We start from the raw sequence: 17,273 nt of genomic DNA on the forward strand, positions 1-17,273 counted from the left end.
GACAGTATGTGCATTGTCTTTGAAACTGATTGCACGTAATGTCAGAGCAGATTTTCGGCAGAGTTGACCTCAGGGATTTCAGTAACCAGAGCTCCCCTGTGCGTGGAAGCTCAATCGGTCGTTTGGGACGAACTGCAGGTCGCTTCTGAAACAGAGCGAACACCTATGAAGGCCGACGTGGCACACGAGGGAGTGGGTAGCCAGCACCACGCCCGGCCACCTTTGTCTCCCAAGTGCTAATGTTTACACACCGCACATGGCACTCATTTAAGGCTGTTTTGACCGAGGTGGTGGAGGTGCAGGACCCGTCAAAATATACGCCACTGCCACATTGGTCATGAGCGGGAATTGAACTCGGATCGCCGGGTTCGTCGGCCAGTGAGCTAACCACTGTGCCACCGCTCACATGCGCATACACAAAGGCAAAGACAAAGATCCCCTGAATAGCCTTAACAGACTGTTGGGGCAATTGCTGTTAACGAGCATCAATGAAGGCCGGTACGGTACTCGAGGGGGAGGATGGCCAGCACCACGCCCGACCGCCTTTGTCTCGCCAGTGGCGACGTTTTTACACACCGCACCAGGTACTTATTTGAGGCTAAGTCGACCTAAGGGAGGGCCAGGACCGGTTCAGATAATCGTCACTGGTGTTGGCCGTGAGCGGGAATCGAACTCGGGTCGCCGTAGGGCAGCGCAACGCTAATCACGACACTACCGCTCCCCACATGCGCCTACATGTACACGCGTACGCACGGACACACACGCACGGAACTCTGTATACCGTGAGCTGTGAAACGAGATGCGGGATGTTCAAGCAGGTTGCGAGCGCTTTGCAAGACGATTTTATATCTGTGGAATATCATCGTTGTGCGTTAAAAATAAACAATTTTAATTGATTTTAGCGCTCAATGTCGTTATTGCATATGCATATCTTACCGCGCACGAGTGTGCAATTATTTTAATTTGCATGTCTGTCAACGTTAAGGGGTTTTTTTTTTACTTCATCTGAGACAGTGAGAGCATGGCAGAGCCGAAGTGGCAATGTTCCAAGCGTGTAATGGGTTTAGACTCGAAATAATATTAAATTCCCTGAAATTGGATTTCTCTGCGAGTCCATGCTGATCCTGAAAAAAAAACACACCCGACACCATTTATTCTTGAGCACATATGAAACCGCCTGTCACAGGGCAGCACACCGCCCCCCTCCTACTCGACAGGGTTGAGAACGCAAATGCCAACGTAAGCACCACCAACACCACCACCAGCACCACCACGATAGTCCCGTCAGTCAACGTCTACACCCGTCACGACCACCCGCCATCACCATCAAAGAACAAAGATCCCCCGTAAAGCCTTAACAGACTGTTGGGGAAAGTGCCGTTAGCGAGCACCTATGAAGGCCGGCGCGGCACACGAAGGGGTGGGTGGTCAGCACCACGCCCGGACGCCTAGGGGGAGTTGACCTAGGGGAGACCCAAAACCGGTTCAAATAATCGTCACTGGTATTAGCTGTGTGCGGGAAGAGAACTCGGGTTCGCCGGGTTCGTGACACGGCGCGCTAACTGCTACACTACCGCTCCCCACCTCCACCACCGCCCCCACCACCACTGTTACCACCATCATGATCGGAAATTGTGCCGAACAAGACGCTATAGGGGCACTGCCGCGAAACTCCACGCAGCTAGGAGAGCAATGGCTGTTTAATCACGCCCGTGGGTTGGAGCCGAAGTGCTCCTTGCCTCATCCTTTTGCCGCAGAGCTGAAATTTACCTCGGTTGACTTCCGCTAATGGAGGCAGCGATTCCTCAGGGACACAACTTGAGATGCAACACAGCGGGAGTCAATCGCATCGCTCCAACACGTGCCTGTGTGTGCGGTTGTTCAGCCGGCAGCCTTCCCGGGCAGCAATAACAACAACAACAAACAATATTAACGCTGTTGCGGTAACAACACGAATGCTGTTGTCGCGGTAGAGGCTCGAGTTTCATGTTGTGCTTGAGAGCGCCTCGCTGTGATGGCGACGGCACGAGACGTGTGTTCGTCAGGCATCAGGCAAAAGTTTGCGCACTGCTTCATTGCACGGAATTGCTTTGACACATCTCATGCATCTCGGGTTATCTTGTGAGTTCATACATACATCCATATCTATACTGTGTATGTATATAAATATGTCCATAGGATTGCATATAGGCATACAAAGTTCACAAAGAATATCGAGTTAAATATTCAGTCTCGATGAGACGCGGGCTTAGCTCGTATTTTCACGATGTTAAATAATAATAATAAAAAAATGTGTTTCAAATAGGATAACGCCCTGTCGGTACGTAATATACGTTTTTGAGAGAGTCCATAAGATGCACCCTGAATTTGCGTCTGAGATTCTGTTTTTGGACTTTTCGCGTTCGCGAGCCAGAATCCACGTGGGTTTGCTCACGGAGCCCAGAGAGGGCCCAGCTGCGTTGTCACAGGAAGACATCGACGCAGCTCTCCTCCAACGACAGAGTCGAACATTCATTACACCCGCACCGACCAGGTCGGTGAGGTATTGTCTACGTCTGGTCATAGAGTGCTCGTTATTGCTTTGCCAATTGTTTGAGCCATGAACGCCTCTCCACGAGCCCCACAAAGAGTTTTCGAGAAGCGACCTGCATTACTCGGGTGCTGGGCCAATGTAATTTATAACGCGTGTTTGGTTTTGAGCGAGAGGAATAGTTTGCGTGTCGGAAGTTTTTTCTTTGCTTTCTGTGATTTCCCCCCATTGTATCGCGCTACCTGCGGCGTACCAAGACGCCGCAACGAACCCATCACTGACGAAGGAACCATTACCATCATTGAACACATTCGATTCTCCGTCTCATCGCAGCACAGTTGCAAATGGGCGTTTTTAAATTTGAGTCATTTTCGGAATAAAAATGCAGCCAAAAAAAATTAAGCGCAAGACCAAATACATCCCACGGCGTTTTTATTTTATTTTGTACGCTGCCAATGATGATCCTGCAAGCTGATAGCATCATCTCGCTCCAGTAACACCACGGGCGGCTGGAACCCGTATGACGATCCCGGCGCTCCGACCTCTTAGCCGAGCGGCCACCTCGCGCTGCCTGCAGCTTAGAGGCACAACGCGAGCCGCGAGTTCTTATCGACTGCACCGCGTCTGCCACCTCGGACCAAAGCCCTCTTTAGATATGGCAGCCGCTCCGGGCCGGATGAACTGCAAATTAATTGCACAAAGCATCACGCGCAGCGCGCGCGTCCACTCCACGCCATCCGCACACTGGCGCGTTCGTTCTGCCCGCGCTTCGTTCTCCCCAAAAAAGAATGAGAGAGGAAGAATAAGAAATAAGAATTATACGTGCATCATAATCTCCAATTAAACTATCACGGAGCGGCGCTGCCTATTTCCGTCGCCAACCTGCCATTCACGCGAGCGCTGGATTCAACGCCTTGTCATCCGCTCGCCGTGTCGAAGCTAAGCCGAAGAGCTCTCGGCTTTCACGTAAATAAATTGCTAAGATATGAATAACGCGTGCGCGTTCAAGGAGCCCGTGCGAATCACCGCGCTTGCACCAGCGGGTGCCGGGGCTGCCACGTGCCTCGCGCGCGGTGCGCCACGTGCGCGACCCAAGGCAATTTGTGCCCGAAGGTCTCCTTCTGCGTAACTCGAGGCGGCGTCGGTGTCACCGCGCGTGGCACGAGGCCGGCCGATTTATCTCCGAGGCAGGACGGTGGATCGTTACGGGGGAAATGGGGAACTCAACGAAAAAAAAAACATAAGCGGCTCTTATCTTGTAAGGTGCACACCTTAGGGCTCCGAGTCCCCTCCCCCGCCGCCCTCCCCGCATGGTTGAGATTCGTTGGGAATTAAAGATGAGACGGAGAGCACCGTTCAGGTTCAAAGGTGCCGCGTTATGCTGATCCGTTGTGTGATTTTGAAACCATTTTTTTTCCGTCACGTGTCGAGATATTGTAAACCACTGAGCGGATAAGCAGCGCAGGAGCGGAATTAATAGAATTCTCCTGAACAAGAGGTGAAATGTTTTCGTCAATTGAACCTCGTCGGAATAAACTTGCGAACTTCATGAGCTTCCAAATGGCAAATCGGTAATTGAAATCGGAGGAGCACTCTAAGTGGCCGATAACACCTTCATCTATAGATGAACGCAGACCTTGGGGGTGGGGGGAGGGGTTGGAATTTAGCGCCAGCTTACCGCGGGGCTATTATTGGGGCAAGTGCTGTTAGCGAGCGCCTATGAAGGCCGGCACGGCACACGAGGGGGTGCTTGGCCAGCATCACGCCAGGCCGCCTTTGTCTCCCTAGTGGTGATATTTATACACGCTACCAGGTACTCATTTGAGGCTGAGTCGACCTAGGGGAGGCCCAGTAATGGTTCAGATTTTCGTTACTGGTGGTTGCCCGTGAGCGCAAATTGAAGTCGGGTCGCTAACCATTGCACTACCGCTCCACGCGCAATTGTATTCGCCCGCGTGTGCACGCACACACACCCGCTACAATCACACGCACGTGCTACGAGGATCCACGCGCACACACGCTCGCGTGCACACGCGTACGCACTTGCACACGCGTACATGCGTACATTCAAAATGCAAGTACAGCCCACACACGTGCACACACGCGTGCGCGCACGGGTACACACGCCGAGGGCGCGCGTGCCTAATGAGCTGTATTCTCACGCGTTAGCTCGAGGCGCTATTTTGGTCGCCGTTTCCAAGAGACAGCCGTGTTGGGGGTGGTGGCTGTGGGGGAGATGGGGGGGGCGCTGCGTGGGATTTGGGAGGGGGGGGCGGAGGGGGGCAGAGGGAGCGGCAAGGCTCGAGGTGGGAGGTGAGAGAGAGGAGGCGGTTCCAATCGTCCCCCCTTCCTCCAAGGCGTCCCGCCCGCCTCCCTCTGCCAGGTGTCGCTCAGAAGCTCGACTCGATCGCCGCGTCCGATGCGGGCGGCGCAGCGTCGCGACGGTTGGTGCCGAGTGGCCACGTTGCCCGTGCTCGTCAGGGACCCGCTTCAGCCGCACCCCCTCCCACGCCGTGGCTCTGAGTAGACGCGAAACCATGAAGGAGCGGGCCTGAAGGTCAGAGCCGGGGATTCCTCTCGCGATGGTGAACCGCGCACGAGTAATCGCTGCGACAGAGCGTGAATAATCACCCCTCCGGATACTTAGGCGTAACTAAGTACGCGCCTCTCGCGGGACACCGCCAGTAGTGACACAGTGCTGTGTTGCTCTCGTGTACGACGGGAATACCAGGTGCTGTAGGGCCTCGGGGCTACCCGGTGACCACAGCAGATGGCGGTTGCAGCGAAACCCCATAAATTGCACTGTATGTATATGCTCCCACGTGCACGCTCCCACGCGTTCGCCTTTAGAGAGCCCTATGCACCAGGTTGGGTGAGGTATGGTCAAATAACTCGCCCGACACCTTCGACCCGCACGTTGCTTGCCTCGTCTTTATCTCATGACAGAGGCTCTGGCTCACTGAGGTGGTGGGGAGCGGGGGCGGGGGTGAAGGCGAGTAGGGGGGCCGCTCAGTGGATCCATAAACTGGGGGGGGGGGTCTCTTCGTACCAAGAGCGGTAAGACGAGTTAATAATGATGATCATTGTGCAGAGCGGACTGGGTTCCTCGCATTCGCACCTTCGGTCAGCACGGTTGGCCACGTACGGTGCGAAAGAAGTTCAACGTGCATAAATCCACGCGTGGAGGTGGGATAACGAGGTCTCTGTGAAGAGGCACAAGCAGACCCACCCCCTTCGCACCAACCTGATGGACGCATTTTCTTCATCCTGCAGGGCGCCCTGCCCGCTGATGCGTGCTGCGAGCTGGCACGTTGCCCCAACAATCTGTTACGGGCTATAGGGGGGAGGAGTGGGGGGAATCGTTGTTTTTGTCGTCGTGAGGGCGCGCATCGCGCGAGTGTGCACGGGACAGCGCGCGCCGCACGCGCTCGCTCGCAAGTCAACCGCGTGGCCGCGTTGTGTCACGAGCCGAGCGGCAATCAAGGCGATTACAGAGAAGTTTCTCCACGCACAAATTTTATTCGCTCGTTTGCGAGATCGTTACGGACACCACTCGCGACGCCAAAAAAACAGATCCATCATGCGCATGCGCAACGCGCGTCCGTACCGCGCGCGCACGAGACGAAGATCCCCCCCCCCCCCGTGTAGCCTTCAACAGACTGTTGGGGCGAGTGCTGTTAACGATCACTTATGAAGGCCGGCACGGCACACGAGGGGGTGGGTGGGCCAGCACCACGCCCTACCGCCTTTGTCTCCTGAGTGCTGATATTTACACACCGCACCAGGTACTCATTATTCAATCTTGAGTCGACCTTGGGGGAGGCCCAGGACCGGTTTAAATATTCCCCACTGTTCTTGGTTTGTGACTGGGAATCGAACGCCGGTGAACGAGTTCATATCGAAGTGCTCTAACCACTGCGCGCACACAAACACGCATTCACGTAAGACGCGTACACACGCAACTCCCACGAACACTTGACGCGTCGAATTTTACGCATGACGCAGATAAAGGGGGGGGGGGCAAAAACCGTTTAACTCGCACCGCTAAGGCGAGTTTGGAATGCACATCGCCTCCAGCCACACGCGCACACGCGCGCGATCGCTCGAGTCTCGCGTTGTCGCGACAGCTGTTGTCGCGACAGCCGTTGTCGCGCTTAGATCTTCACGTGCCAGGCGCGCTCTGCTCGGCACCGTGGACACGCATCCTCGCTTCTTCCGTGTCGAGTCGCGCTCTTCACGAGGACGATCGCTTCTTCTGCTCGGCGGCACTGCGAGACGAGATTGCGCAACCACCTGCTGCTTAGCCGCACTCAAGAAGAGGGGGGGGTGAGGGGGGTCAGGGGGAGAGGGTGAGGGGCTCCACGTACGCACCCCCCCCAACCCACACACCTCGTGTCATGCTCCACCTTCTGCGGCCAAACGACCCCCACCCCTCCGGCGGGTTAAGTCCTCACGATGACCGCCTCCACGTCCTTGGAGTGGCGCCGCTCCCGCACGAGAAGGTTGACCATGCCCTCCGACTTGACGAGCAGGTTGCACCCGATGAAGAAGACGCCGAACACCACCGTCAGCGACAGCACGCACATCACGGCGATCTGGGTCAGGCGGAACATGTAGAGGCGGCCCGCGTCTGCGAGGGGGCCGAGGGGACCGCCTCCGTCTCCTGCGGCTGGCGGCACCTGCCCGCCCGCCGTCGCGTTCTCTAAGCAGCACAGAGTGGAGCCCAGTCGCACCGCGGTGCCGTTGCCGTCCGCCGCGCTGGACGAGTTCGCGAGAGCGGCCGAGAACACGGCGATGTCCAGAAAATCGGAGACGTTCATGGTGTCCGCCGGGTTGAGGGTGACCGTTGGTTTTGAGATGGACGGGGTGAGGGGCGGGGGGGTAGAGAGATTGAGGCGCGTACCGCCGGCAGAGGAGGCGAGCGGATCCTCAGCGAGCGGAGCCCTCTGGGCGAATCAGCCCGGGGAGTTCTTGAGGGCTGCGGGTGACGAGGACGCGCGTCGAGGCACCCTCCCAGGAGCGCATGGCACTCGGACAGAGTCTCCGAGCTCCGGCAAGAGATCGGACGGAGCGAGAGGAGAAAATGGGAGGGGAGCGATGGATATATAAAGGTGGGGGGGGGGGAGCGGGGGGCTGGGAGGGGAGTAGCTGGAGCAGGAGGGGCAGAGTCGTGGTTGGCAGCCTCTGCGGTAGCTGGAGCACTCTCTTGGCGTCGCGGCTTTTATACAAGCCCCGCGTCACCACGGACTCTCACCCCCTCTCCTCCTGCTCCTCCTGCTCCTCCTGCTGCTGCTCGCCCGTGATGACGAGCCGTGTTGCGCAGAGCTCGCGGGCTGAAGCGGGGGCGTGCGTCCACGCCCGTGTACAGCTACCCGCACGTGTGCGCCAATGTAGGCTCGCTGACGATTTATTGCGGCTGAACAGATGTCCCCACGCAGCAAGATTGGTGAGAAACAATTTAATTTTCTGTTTTTTTTTTAATGGCAAACGACTCTCGTGGAGATGGAGTGAACAAGAAACCGACTACTGTCACGAGGACACTTTGCTTTCGTCGCTATTTGCGTTTGAGATGCACGATGTACGCCTGCACTCCACCAAAAAACACCACCGCCTCGGCGTTACAGGTCATGCGCATCCGTAATTACAGCGCCCGCTCGTGACTGTGATTTCACAAGGCTGGCCGTTCTCGTCTTGAAATAAACACGCGGGGGGAGGGGGGTGCGATAGATGTGGGGGTGGGTGGGTGGGTGGGGGGTAGTGGTTAACACATGGGAGGGTGAGGAGCTGCGCGCGTTGGTTATGGGAAGTGGGGCAGTACGCGTGCACGACACGCGCACTGCCACGATCCTCGCCTTGTCTACCCGTGACGTGGGTAGGATCGTAAGAGAGCGGTGCCGTGATAATAATAATAATATATATCGGTGGAGGTGAATGGAGATCATGTACGGGTTACTGAGTTTTCAATCATCCGTTTTTTGGGGGGTTATGATAATAACCGATATTTTTAGAGTCAAAACGGAATGGGAAATTGACGCGACGGATCAAACAAATGACAGCGATATTAAATTTCGATTTAAAGCTTTCGTGACTGCAAGGATTCATCTTCTTTGGTTCTTTCGGTAAAGTCACGTAGAATGAGAATAAAATAATAAATTGATAAAATAAAATAACACAATGATATTCTCACGACGTTTCGGCCACAACACAAGCGGCCTTCATCAGGTGAAGGGACGAGACTGTCTGTCCTCCAAGAATATCGCTGTCTTCTTTGGTTCTTTCGGTAAAGAATATGAATTCCTGCAGTCACGAAAGCTTTAAGTCAAGATTCAAATGATAGCTACTTCACCAAAATTATCCCCCGTCCCATAATTGTGTTAAGCAAATTAATTTGGGATGCAACGACTGCAAATGAGATAATATTCATTTATGTATTCATCCATTTATTTCGTGCGAGCAGATCATGGTCTCAAACTCGTGACTGGAAACCCACCGAGACCATTTCAAAAGGTTGTGCAACACAGCCAAACGTGTCCACACGTTTGGAGCTCATTCGTGCATCCACTGATGGATGAGCCCACCCCCCCCCCCCCCCACACACACACCGTGCGTGTCGTGGGTGTTTTGTTGGGCCATACTTCACCACGCCGGTCAAGTGTTGATTGGAGACGGGGAATATACATGTTGGAGCATAGTAATAATTAAACATGTCATCGTTAACGTCGCTTTACAATCTATGCACACACTGTACTATGTATTTAGCGTATGCTATTACACGTGACTGTCATACCGTTCGAGCGCCAGATATGCAAAACAAATGTTTGTCAATGTTATATATTTGTATTGTGTGAGTGGACGTCAGCCCACGGTGTAGCCACAGCGCCTTGAGACAGCCTCCACCAGCACGTGGCAGGAAACAAAGCAGTCCGCCTGGCACGCCGGAGACCGTGTGCGTCAACAGTCTCCTGCTCTATACTGTACTGTGGTGGCCTGACGTTTTGGGCAACGACCCTTCTACAGACCAAGGGGATGGAGGGGGCATGTACTTCTCTCGTCGGTACGCTCGTGGGTTTTTTTTTGTATCTTCCAAACCTGGATTGGTTACGCCACCTAGCGGCGAAGCCTCCTCCTCCTGCTCGCAGTCTCCAGAGTTTACCGCAAGAGCAGTCCCACCGCCGACGTCCTCACCCTCGATGGAGAAAATGGCTTTTGGACAGGGTGGAGTGGGCCTTCCTCTTCCGTAGAAATATCTATGTTGAACTTCTTTCGCACCGTACGTAGCCAACTGTGCTAGTCGGAGGTGCGCGCGGGGGGGGGGGGTACAACAAACTAATCCCAAAACAGCAGGTGTCTCATGAAATTAGTTTTCAATCTGCACGGCGCAGGGATGCGGCGAGTATCACAAATAGAACGGCCACTCGCGCCGTGCTCGCGTGTGGTGCAACAGAAGGGAGACTACAAATCAGGGAAGGAATTGTGGGACAAGGGCCAGGGAAGGGAGGGCATCAGGCCGTAAGTTGGAAAGTGGTTCGTGTAAGTTGGGCAACCTGGGGGGTACGCTTACACAGCAGGGTCCTGAAACTCGCAGAGACCACATTTGAAGCTCTGTCGTCCCGACAGGTTTGTTCCTTTCACCTGAAGAAGGCCACTTGTGTTGTGGCCGAAAAGTGGTGAGAATTTTATTGTTATTTTATTATTTTATTCTCATTATACGTGACTTTACCGAAAGAACCAAAGAAGATGAATCCTTGCAGTCACGAAAGCTTTAAATCGAAATTTAGACCACTCGAAGTGAGTGGTTCTTCTCAACCTGGGGGTGCAAGATGCCCTTTCTGGGGGTAGCGAGACATGGCCAGATTTGTTTTAGAAGGTAAAGCACCTAACAACTCCTTTGTTTCATCAAGCCCTATGTATGTATTCATATTATTTTTATTACACGCTTTTATTTAACTGTCTGTTGTTGTCGTTGTATCCTCAAATCTTGTAAGTCAATTTTAACCCACTTGCCAATGTGGTATCGACTGCAAACTCGGTATACTTATGTCATACTGATGACAATACTATATTCTAACATTAAATATATATATAACATTTTAAAACATTCTTTTTTATATGTTATGTTTCGGCTTGGGTCTAATTGTCCACACTCAACTGACGTTGGCTGTAATTAGCCACGGCCCCCTTACGTTATGGCAAGTTTCGGGGCCACTTCCAGGAGTCGTGGAGTTCTGCCATTACGAGTACGGTACATTTCATTAAAGCGTGTCTTTAAAAATTTTTTTTTTAAATATAACTTATTTTAATACGATTGAGAACCAAAGAGGTGCAAGGCTGCAGCCAAGGTTACGAACCACTGCTCGAAGTGGATTGCGTGGAATCGGTGTCCTGTTTCAGATTCGAATCTTTTTGTTGTGTCCCAGCTGCGCTCTGCACGACCTCTATCACGACACCCGCTCTTCGTGCCCGCAAGGATGATTGGGGGGGGGGGGTTCAAGGCCACTCTGTTGTACAGCGCTTCGTTCGTCCTATCGATTCTTCAAACAACTTCAAATCAATAGAATACACAACACGGTATAGTTGTTGTTGTTGTTGTCGGACTGTAATTTCCCAGACCAGTTGGGGCATCCGGACTCTGAAATCGTCCCGCTGGTCTCCCCTTCCGCTTCGCTCGCCTCCTCCTCTCGATCTCCCACTCCGTGGTTAATTTTCTTCTCCCCATCCCTCGCGCGCGATGTTCTTCTTCCCGTCACGCGGCCTGCCCATTCTACACTTGATTTATTTTGGGGGGAAAAAAAGCAACGGCACACATTCGGGCATAAATCTTCTTCTCCTCCTTCTCCTTCCTTCCTCTGCTCCTTCCTTCTTCCTAATCCTTCTCCTCCTTCTTCCACCGTGACACGACATTCGCGGGACGCATTCACCAGGGGGCGGGGGGTGTGCGTGCGGGCGCACCTGCGTCTCGTGGAGATTTGCCGTCCCCGCTGCTACCCCACGCATCTCCCACGAGGTGGCGCGGCTCCCACACAACAAAGTATTATTATTCATCTTCCAGGAAAGCCTCCACTGCTGTCTCGAGAGACTATGGTGGCAGGACGGTCCTGCATCGGTATGTTTGGCCACTGCCATGAGTTAGGTCAACCTCGTCATTATTACTCATCAGGAATGATCGATCCACTGCCGGGTGTAAACAGCTTCAGAAAAAAAACTTCATTAAAAAAAATACAACGATTTTTTTTTATTTTACCAGGTAAAGCCCACTGAGCTATCTAGCGCTTTTTCAGAAGCGACCTGGCCACTAATGATAGCTCAACGAACATGGCTTATCCAGTGGACATTTATAGCAGGCAATTACACTAAATGTGTAGGGGGGAAAAAAAATCGGAGGACCCGGAGAAAAGTCCCCGCGACGGCGGGGAGAGAGACACGCAAACTCCAAATATACAGCAGCAGGCGTCAGGGTCGGGATCGAACCCACGACCTCCTGCATACCAAGCAAGGGAGATAACATCTCCTAGCCACCGTGCCTCCAACTAATCTGTCACCATCTCTCGCGGTGACAGGCCCTGCCCAAGCCCACCATATGTTCCTCAACAGCCAACACGACGCCTCGAATTCACGTGTTCCACATTTAAGCCAAATCGTGACCGAGGATAACCTCAATGAGTCTCACGGCCCTTTTCTCGGGTCGTGCGTGTGCACGTGCGGTCACTTCCATTAAGGAGGCCATCATCATAACCATTATTAGCCAGGATATATCCACTGCTGGATGAATGGTTCCCCGCGCGATGCAGTGACCTTATTAGTTCGATGGCCAGCCGAAAGCCGCTGCTGCGACGATGACCGAAGTTCGCGTGATGGTTTATGCTCCTTGGCGAGATCAGCGAGGTGTCGTGGTTCAGATCGTGCGCACAGGGAGTCATTTGGTCGTAGGTTGCCGCGGCTGTGTCGGGGTGAGTAACCTTGCGTCCCCTCTGAGCGCCGATCGATGGCATCGCTGCGTCTTGAACTCGGGAGGCTCCCACTGCTTTGCCGCTGCACTAAACGGGGCCGCCCTCTGGAGGTGCAGTCTCCAGGACACAGTCGCGCCCTCCCCTGCTAGCGATCGATGAGGGCCGCGGGGAACCAGGTTAGCTCCCTGCGACCTCGGCGACAGAGTTTTGCTTCGAAAGTGTCACCCACCGCCAAATTACCACGAATTATCCCCCGCCACCTGCCCCCCCCCCACCCCCCGATTCTCTTGGCATCGCGGCAGCTAAAGCGACGATTGATCCGGGTTGTTAGGTGGATTGGAGGTCTGCCTGGAAATGCCAGGTGTACCCCTAGGCGTGTTGATTCATAACGCAACAAATATATACGAGCGTGGTGCCATAGGTGCACGCGTTGTTGTTGCTGTTGCCGGCAACACCGCACGCGCTCTGCCCGGCCACTGGTGCAGGTCACTGCGTGGCCGCTTCCCCCATTAGCGAGCGCCGACTGCTCACACTCGGATGCGCTTGAGTTACGCGACGATGGGTGGTGGTGGTGGTGGGGGGTCTTGGTATAAAACAAAATCAGCAACAACCTGGAGAGGCAGTCCGTTAAGTGAGCCTTCTGTTTTGTTCTTTTGATGCGAAGGTTTGAGTGTGCAGAGAAACGTGTGCCGCGCAAACAGGCGCGCAACGCAATCCCATCGCACTATTAATACCACGATTATTTGCAATAACTTATTTTTCCGGGATTATTTTTGAGGAGGGTCCAGCATTTGTTTTTATTTTTTATTTTAAGATATGTTCAACCAATTAATGATGACTTGTGTTTATTAGACGTGTGGGAGGAAACCGAAGCGCCCGGGGAATACCCACGCGTGTGATGGGGGGCAACGCTCTACCTCCGTACGGATGGAAACAGATGGCGATTAGTCTACTGGCTCTACGGCCTTGTCCTGGCGAGCCAGGGTACGGCTCCTATTCGCTGCCGCCACAGTTCTGGACTACAGGCAAGTTACAATGAGTTAACAAAATAACGCTTTGTTTTGAACATTATTTTGCAAATGTATCCAAGGATGACTGCAGAGATCGGTGCCCGCGAGCCACGTGGCGAGTAACGTGGCGATCGCCTTGATGGCGTTGGACCCATTTCCGCTAAGAGCGACCGCTGTCGCACGGACGCAACGAGGCCGCCACCGCTGTGGCAACGAGGAACCCGGCGGCTCTTCTCACAACAACAACAACAACAGCAAGGACAACAACAGCAGCAACAACAGCAGCAGCAACAACAGCAACAACAAATCGCCGTGCAAGGAGCCCTTGCGGTGAACTTCCCCCCCACCCGCCACCCCCCTCCGTGTTCTATGCCCATTCGGCGGCGCGATGAGACTCGACGTGCCACGCTCCCCTGCGTTAATCGCCCATTGCATCCGCTTTCTCGACCGATGAAGAGAGAGCGGAGCCAAGAGCTAAAAGCGGATGAAGAGAGAGGCTGCTGCTGCTGCTGGGAGCGTGGTCTCCCTGCCGCATGCACCCCGCACTCCGCACCCCCCCCTCGCCCCCTCGCCCCCTCCGCCTCAATTCGCAAGAGCCCCCCTGCCTCGCCGCAACCCCCAATTCCCCCATCCCAAGATTTCACGTTCACCTCGATCTGTTCAACAGCAGTCCGCGCGTAGGTGGACGTTAGAAGGAAGGGCATCGTTGGGTTGTGAGATCGTTGCAAGCAAAGCAAACAAACAAAAAACAATAGCGCTCTTAATTTAAAACGAGGCAAGAGAGTCTACCGAGAGTGACCGCGTCGTTTCTACCTTTAATTCAAGAGATGTCTCCGTAACGAGAAGAAATATATGCAGGTGTAAGAGGACGGTGGCGAGATGTTAACTACCTCGCGTGGTCTACAGGAGGTCGTGGATTCAATGCCGACCCTGACGCCTGTTGCTTATTTGGGGTTTTCGTGTCTCTCTCTCTCCCCGTGATCGCGTGGGCTTTTCTCCAGGTCCTCCGGTTTTTCCCTCCACATTTTAAAACGTGCGTTTAGAGCATTTGGCTGCTATAAATGTCCACACGATGAGCCACTACTTCGTTGAGCTCTCATTGGTGATAGCCAGGTCGCTTCTGAAAAATAGCTATATATTAGCTCAGTGGATTCTTACCTGGTAAAATAAATAAAAAATGTTATATAGTTTTAAATTACCCTTTTTTGTGAAACTGGCAACGTTACACAAGCACAATTAACGAAATAACTCAGCACGATGCTCAACGAATCTGTTGAGCATCAGTGCACCACAAGAACACGATCATTGAATGTGATCTGATGTGATATGGCAATCGGATGACCATTTGCCACGTCGGTGATGATCATCGCCGCTATGAGCAGCAGGGGTGATTTGTCAGCGGTCGCGCTCGGAGTGGCTCTGGAATGGTGGGAGCGGAGATCCGAAACGACCTTCAATCCGACGGCGTTCGTCAATATCGCTGGCGTCAGAAGGACACAAAAAAAAGAATGACATGATGCCCGACGCTTCGGGCAATGGCAATCCTTCATAGCAGAGAGACAGAGAGACATGAAGAGAGAGAGAGAGTTGGCCAAGAACAATGAGAGACTGCAGCGTACACCATGGGGCCCTGGCAGTCATTTATTCGGAGGACGTTTCCCGTTGAACAACACTAAAATTGGCACGGCAACAATTGCCCAGCGGTGGACATTGAACAACAAACTCTTCCAACAACCAGTGTGCGCGTGAACGCGTTTGTACCAAGCGCAAAAAAAAAACGCGATCGCCGAATGTGTCGAGTTGTTCTTTTGCTCTGCCGTCTCGTGCACCATAGGCAAACGCAGCAGCAGCGGCGGCGGCGGCGGCATCAACATCATCACCATCACCGTCGTCGAACCAAGCGGTGTTGTTTAGACGTGACCCGTTACGGCCTCCTCCCTCCTCGCGAAGGAAGCATCCCACGCACGGAAGAATCTCGCCCCGGCTTCGTGCCCTCCGGCTCCGCGCGCTAATAATGCACGCGGCGCGAATGGACAGCGACTGCTGAGCGGACAATGGGGGGCGGGGGGGGGGCCTTGATGCGATGTCTCCCCTCCTCTCCCCCGGGGCCTGCCCGAGTTCCATAACACGTCTCAGATGAGTAAACCGGCGCGTTGTCTCGTAGACATCATCAGCGCTGGAGCAGACAAAAGGCGGTCGCGTGTGATGTCGGGCACCCACCCCCCTCGTGTATGTACTATGTTGAACTTCTTTCGCTCCGTACGTAGCTCACCGTGCTAATCGGAGGTGCAGTGGCCGGCCTTCAAAGGTGCTCGCTAATAGCACTTGCTAAACGTCTGTTAAAGGCTATATAGGGAGGGAAGGCGGTATTTGTCTTTGTATGAACGTGTGTGTAAGTGTAACTGTTATGGGGAGCGATGGTGTAGCAATTAACGCGCTGCGCTACGAACCCGGCAACCCGAATTCGATTACCGCTCACGGCCAACATCAGTGACGATTATCTGAACGGGTCCTGGGCGTCCCCTACGTCGACTCAGCCTCAAATGCGTACCTGGTGCGGTGCGTAAAAATATCGCTACTCGGGAGACAAAGGCGGCCGGGCGTGGTGCTGGCCTGCCCACCCCCTCGTGTGCCTTTCTGGCCTTCATAAATGCTCACTAACAGCACTTGCTCCATCAGCTTGTTAAGGCTATACGGGGGATCTTTGTCTTTGCTCTGTGCAAGTGTGTGCGGAGCGGTAGTGTTTAGCAGTCTTTTAAGGCTACACGGGGGGGGGGGATATTTGTACCTGTGTAAGTGTGTGAGAGGGGGGTCTGCTTAGCCCCGGAAGCTGCACATCGAGAAGGAGTGACTGTCCCACGTGCGTGCGCGATCAAAGCGGGTCCACACCCGAGCGATATTTGGACGTCTCTGAATCCAGTTGCGAGCCGTTGCCCAACCGCTCGTTCAGACGCAGACAAAGCAGCTGTCCGCGTCTGAGCCGGGGTAGTGCTTGAACGGGTTGCCACTATCGTCGCACGAACAAGTTGTCACAGGCGCCTTCGGGACTCTGCTACTCGCTGGGCAGCAGCGAGCAGTCCATCAACACTGCATTGCTGCACAGTCCAACTTAGCCCCCACCAGTGTAGTGAAGTATGGTCAAGGAGGAACCCTTAGGTCCATCACAACGTGGTGAGGCCCTCATCCGGCAGTGCGTAGCGTCTCTATGCAGCTTCGTCTCCCAGCACCCCATCCTGCAGGACAAAGCATTCCCCGACAGCCTTGACCACCTCATATTCTGTCCTCAGCTCAGGTAATATAGCGAGATGTTAACTACCTCGCCTCGTGTACAGGAGGTCCGTGGGTTCGATCTCGACCCTGACGCCTGTATAGGTGCGTGTCTCTCTCCCCGCGGTCAGCGTGGTGGATTTCTCCAGGGTCTCCCGGTTATCCCCTCCACGTTTGCTGTGGAAACGCGCGTTTGGAGAATTTGACTGCGCAACATTCCCACGCGATAAGCCACTTCGTTGAGCTATCATTTGTGACCAAGTCGCTTCTGAAACAAAGCTGCATATAGCTTCAGTAGGCCTTACCTGGGAACAGTTTCGTTCATTCATTTCTCAGTTCGCTTGTCCTGGTGAGGGTCGCGGCGGCAGCGTGTTGAGTAGTGGTGGTCCACACCTCCCTTTCCCTGGTGACAGACTCTAGGTCTACACTACTATACACTACACTACTATACACGACTACACTATACACTACACACTACACTACTATACACTACACTATACACTACTATACACTACACTA

At 53.8% G+C, this 17,273-nt stretch overlaps 1 protein-coding gene across 1 annotated transcript; it reads right to left on the bottom strand.

The window, feature by feature from the left end:
• Window positions 1-6,029: 6,029 nt before the first annotated feature.
• On the bottom strand, window positions 6,030-8,222 carry LOC116941087 (protein reprimo-like). Its single transcript, XM_032951704.2, has 2 exons — window positions 6,920-8,222; window positions 6,030-6,798 (listed from the first exon to the last, which is right to left on the bottom strand). The coding sequence occupies exon 1, from the start codon at window positions 7,348-7,350 to the stop codon at window positions 6,973-6,975; it is 378 nt and encodes a 125-aa protein (XP_032807595.1). The 5' UTR covers window positions 7,351-8,222; the 3' UTR covers window positions 6,030-6,798; window positions 6,920-6,972.
• Between the last annotated feature and the right edge of the window lie 9,051 nt (window positions 8,223-17,273).

The sequence above is a fragment of the Petromyzon marinus genome, chromosome 10 (assembly GCF_048934315.1).
Source record: "Petromyzon marinus isolate PM22_M1 ecotype Great Lakes invasive population chromosome 10, UKy_Petmar_22M1.pri1.0, whole genome shotgun sequence".
Lineage (NCBI taxonomy): Eukaryota > Metazoa > Chordata > Hyperoartia > Petromyzontiformes > Petromyzontidae > Petromyzon > Petromyzon marinus.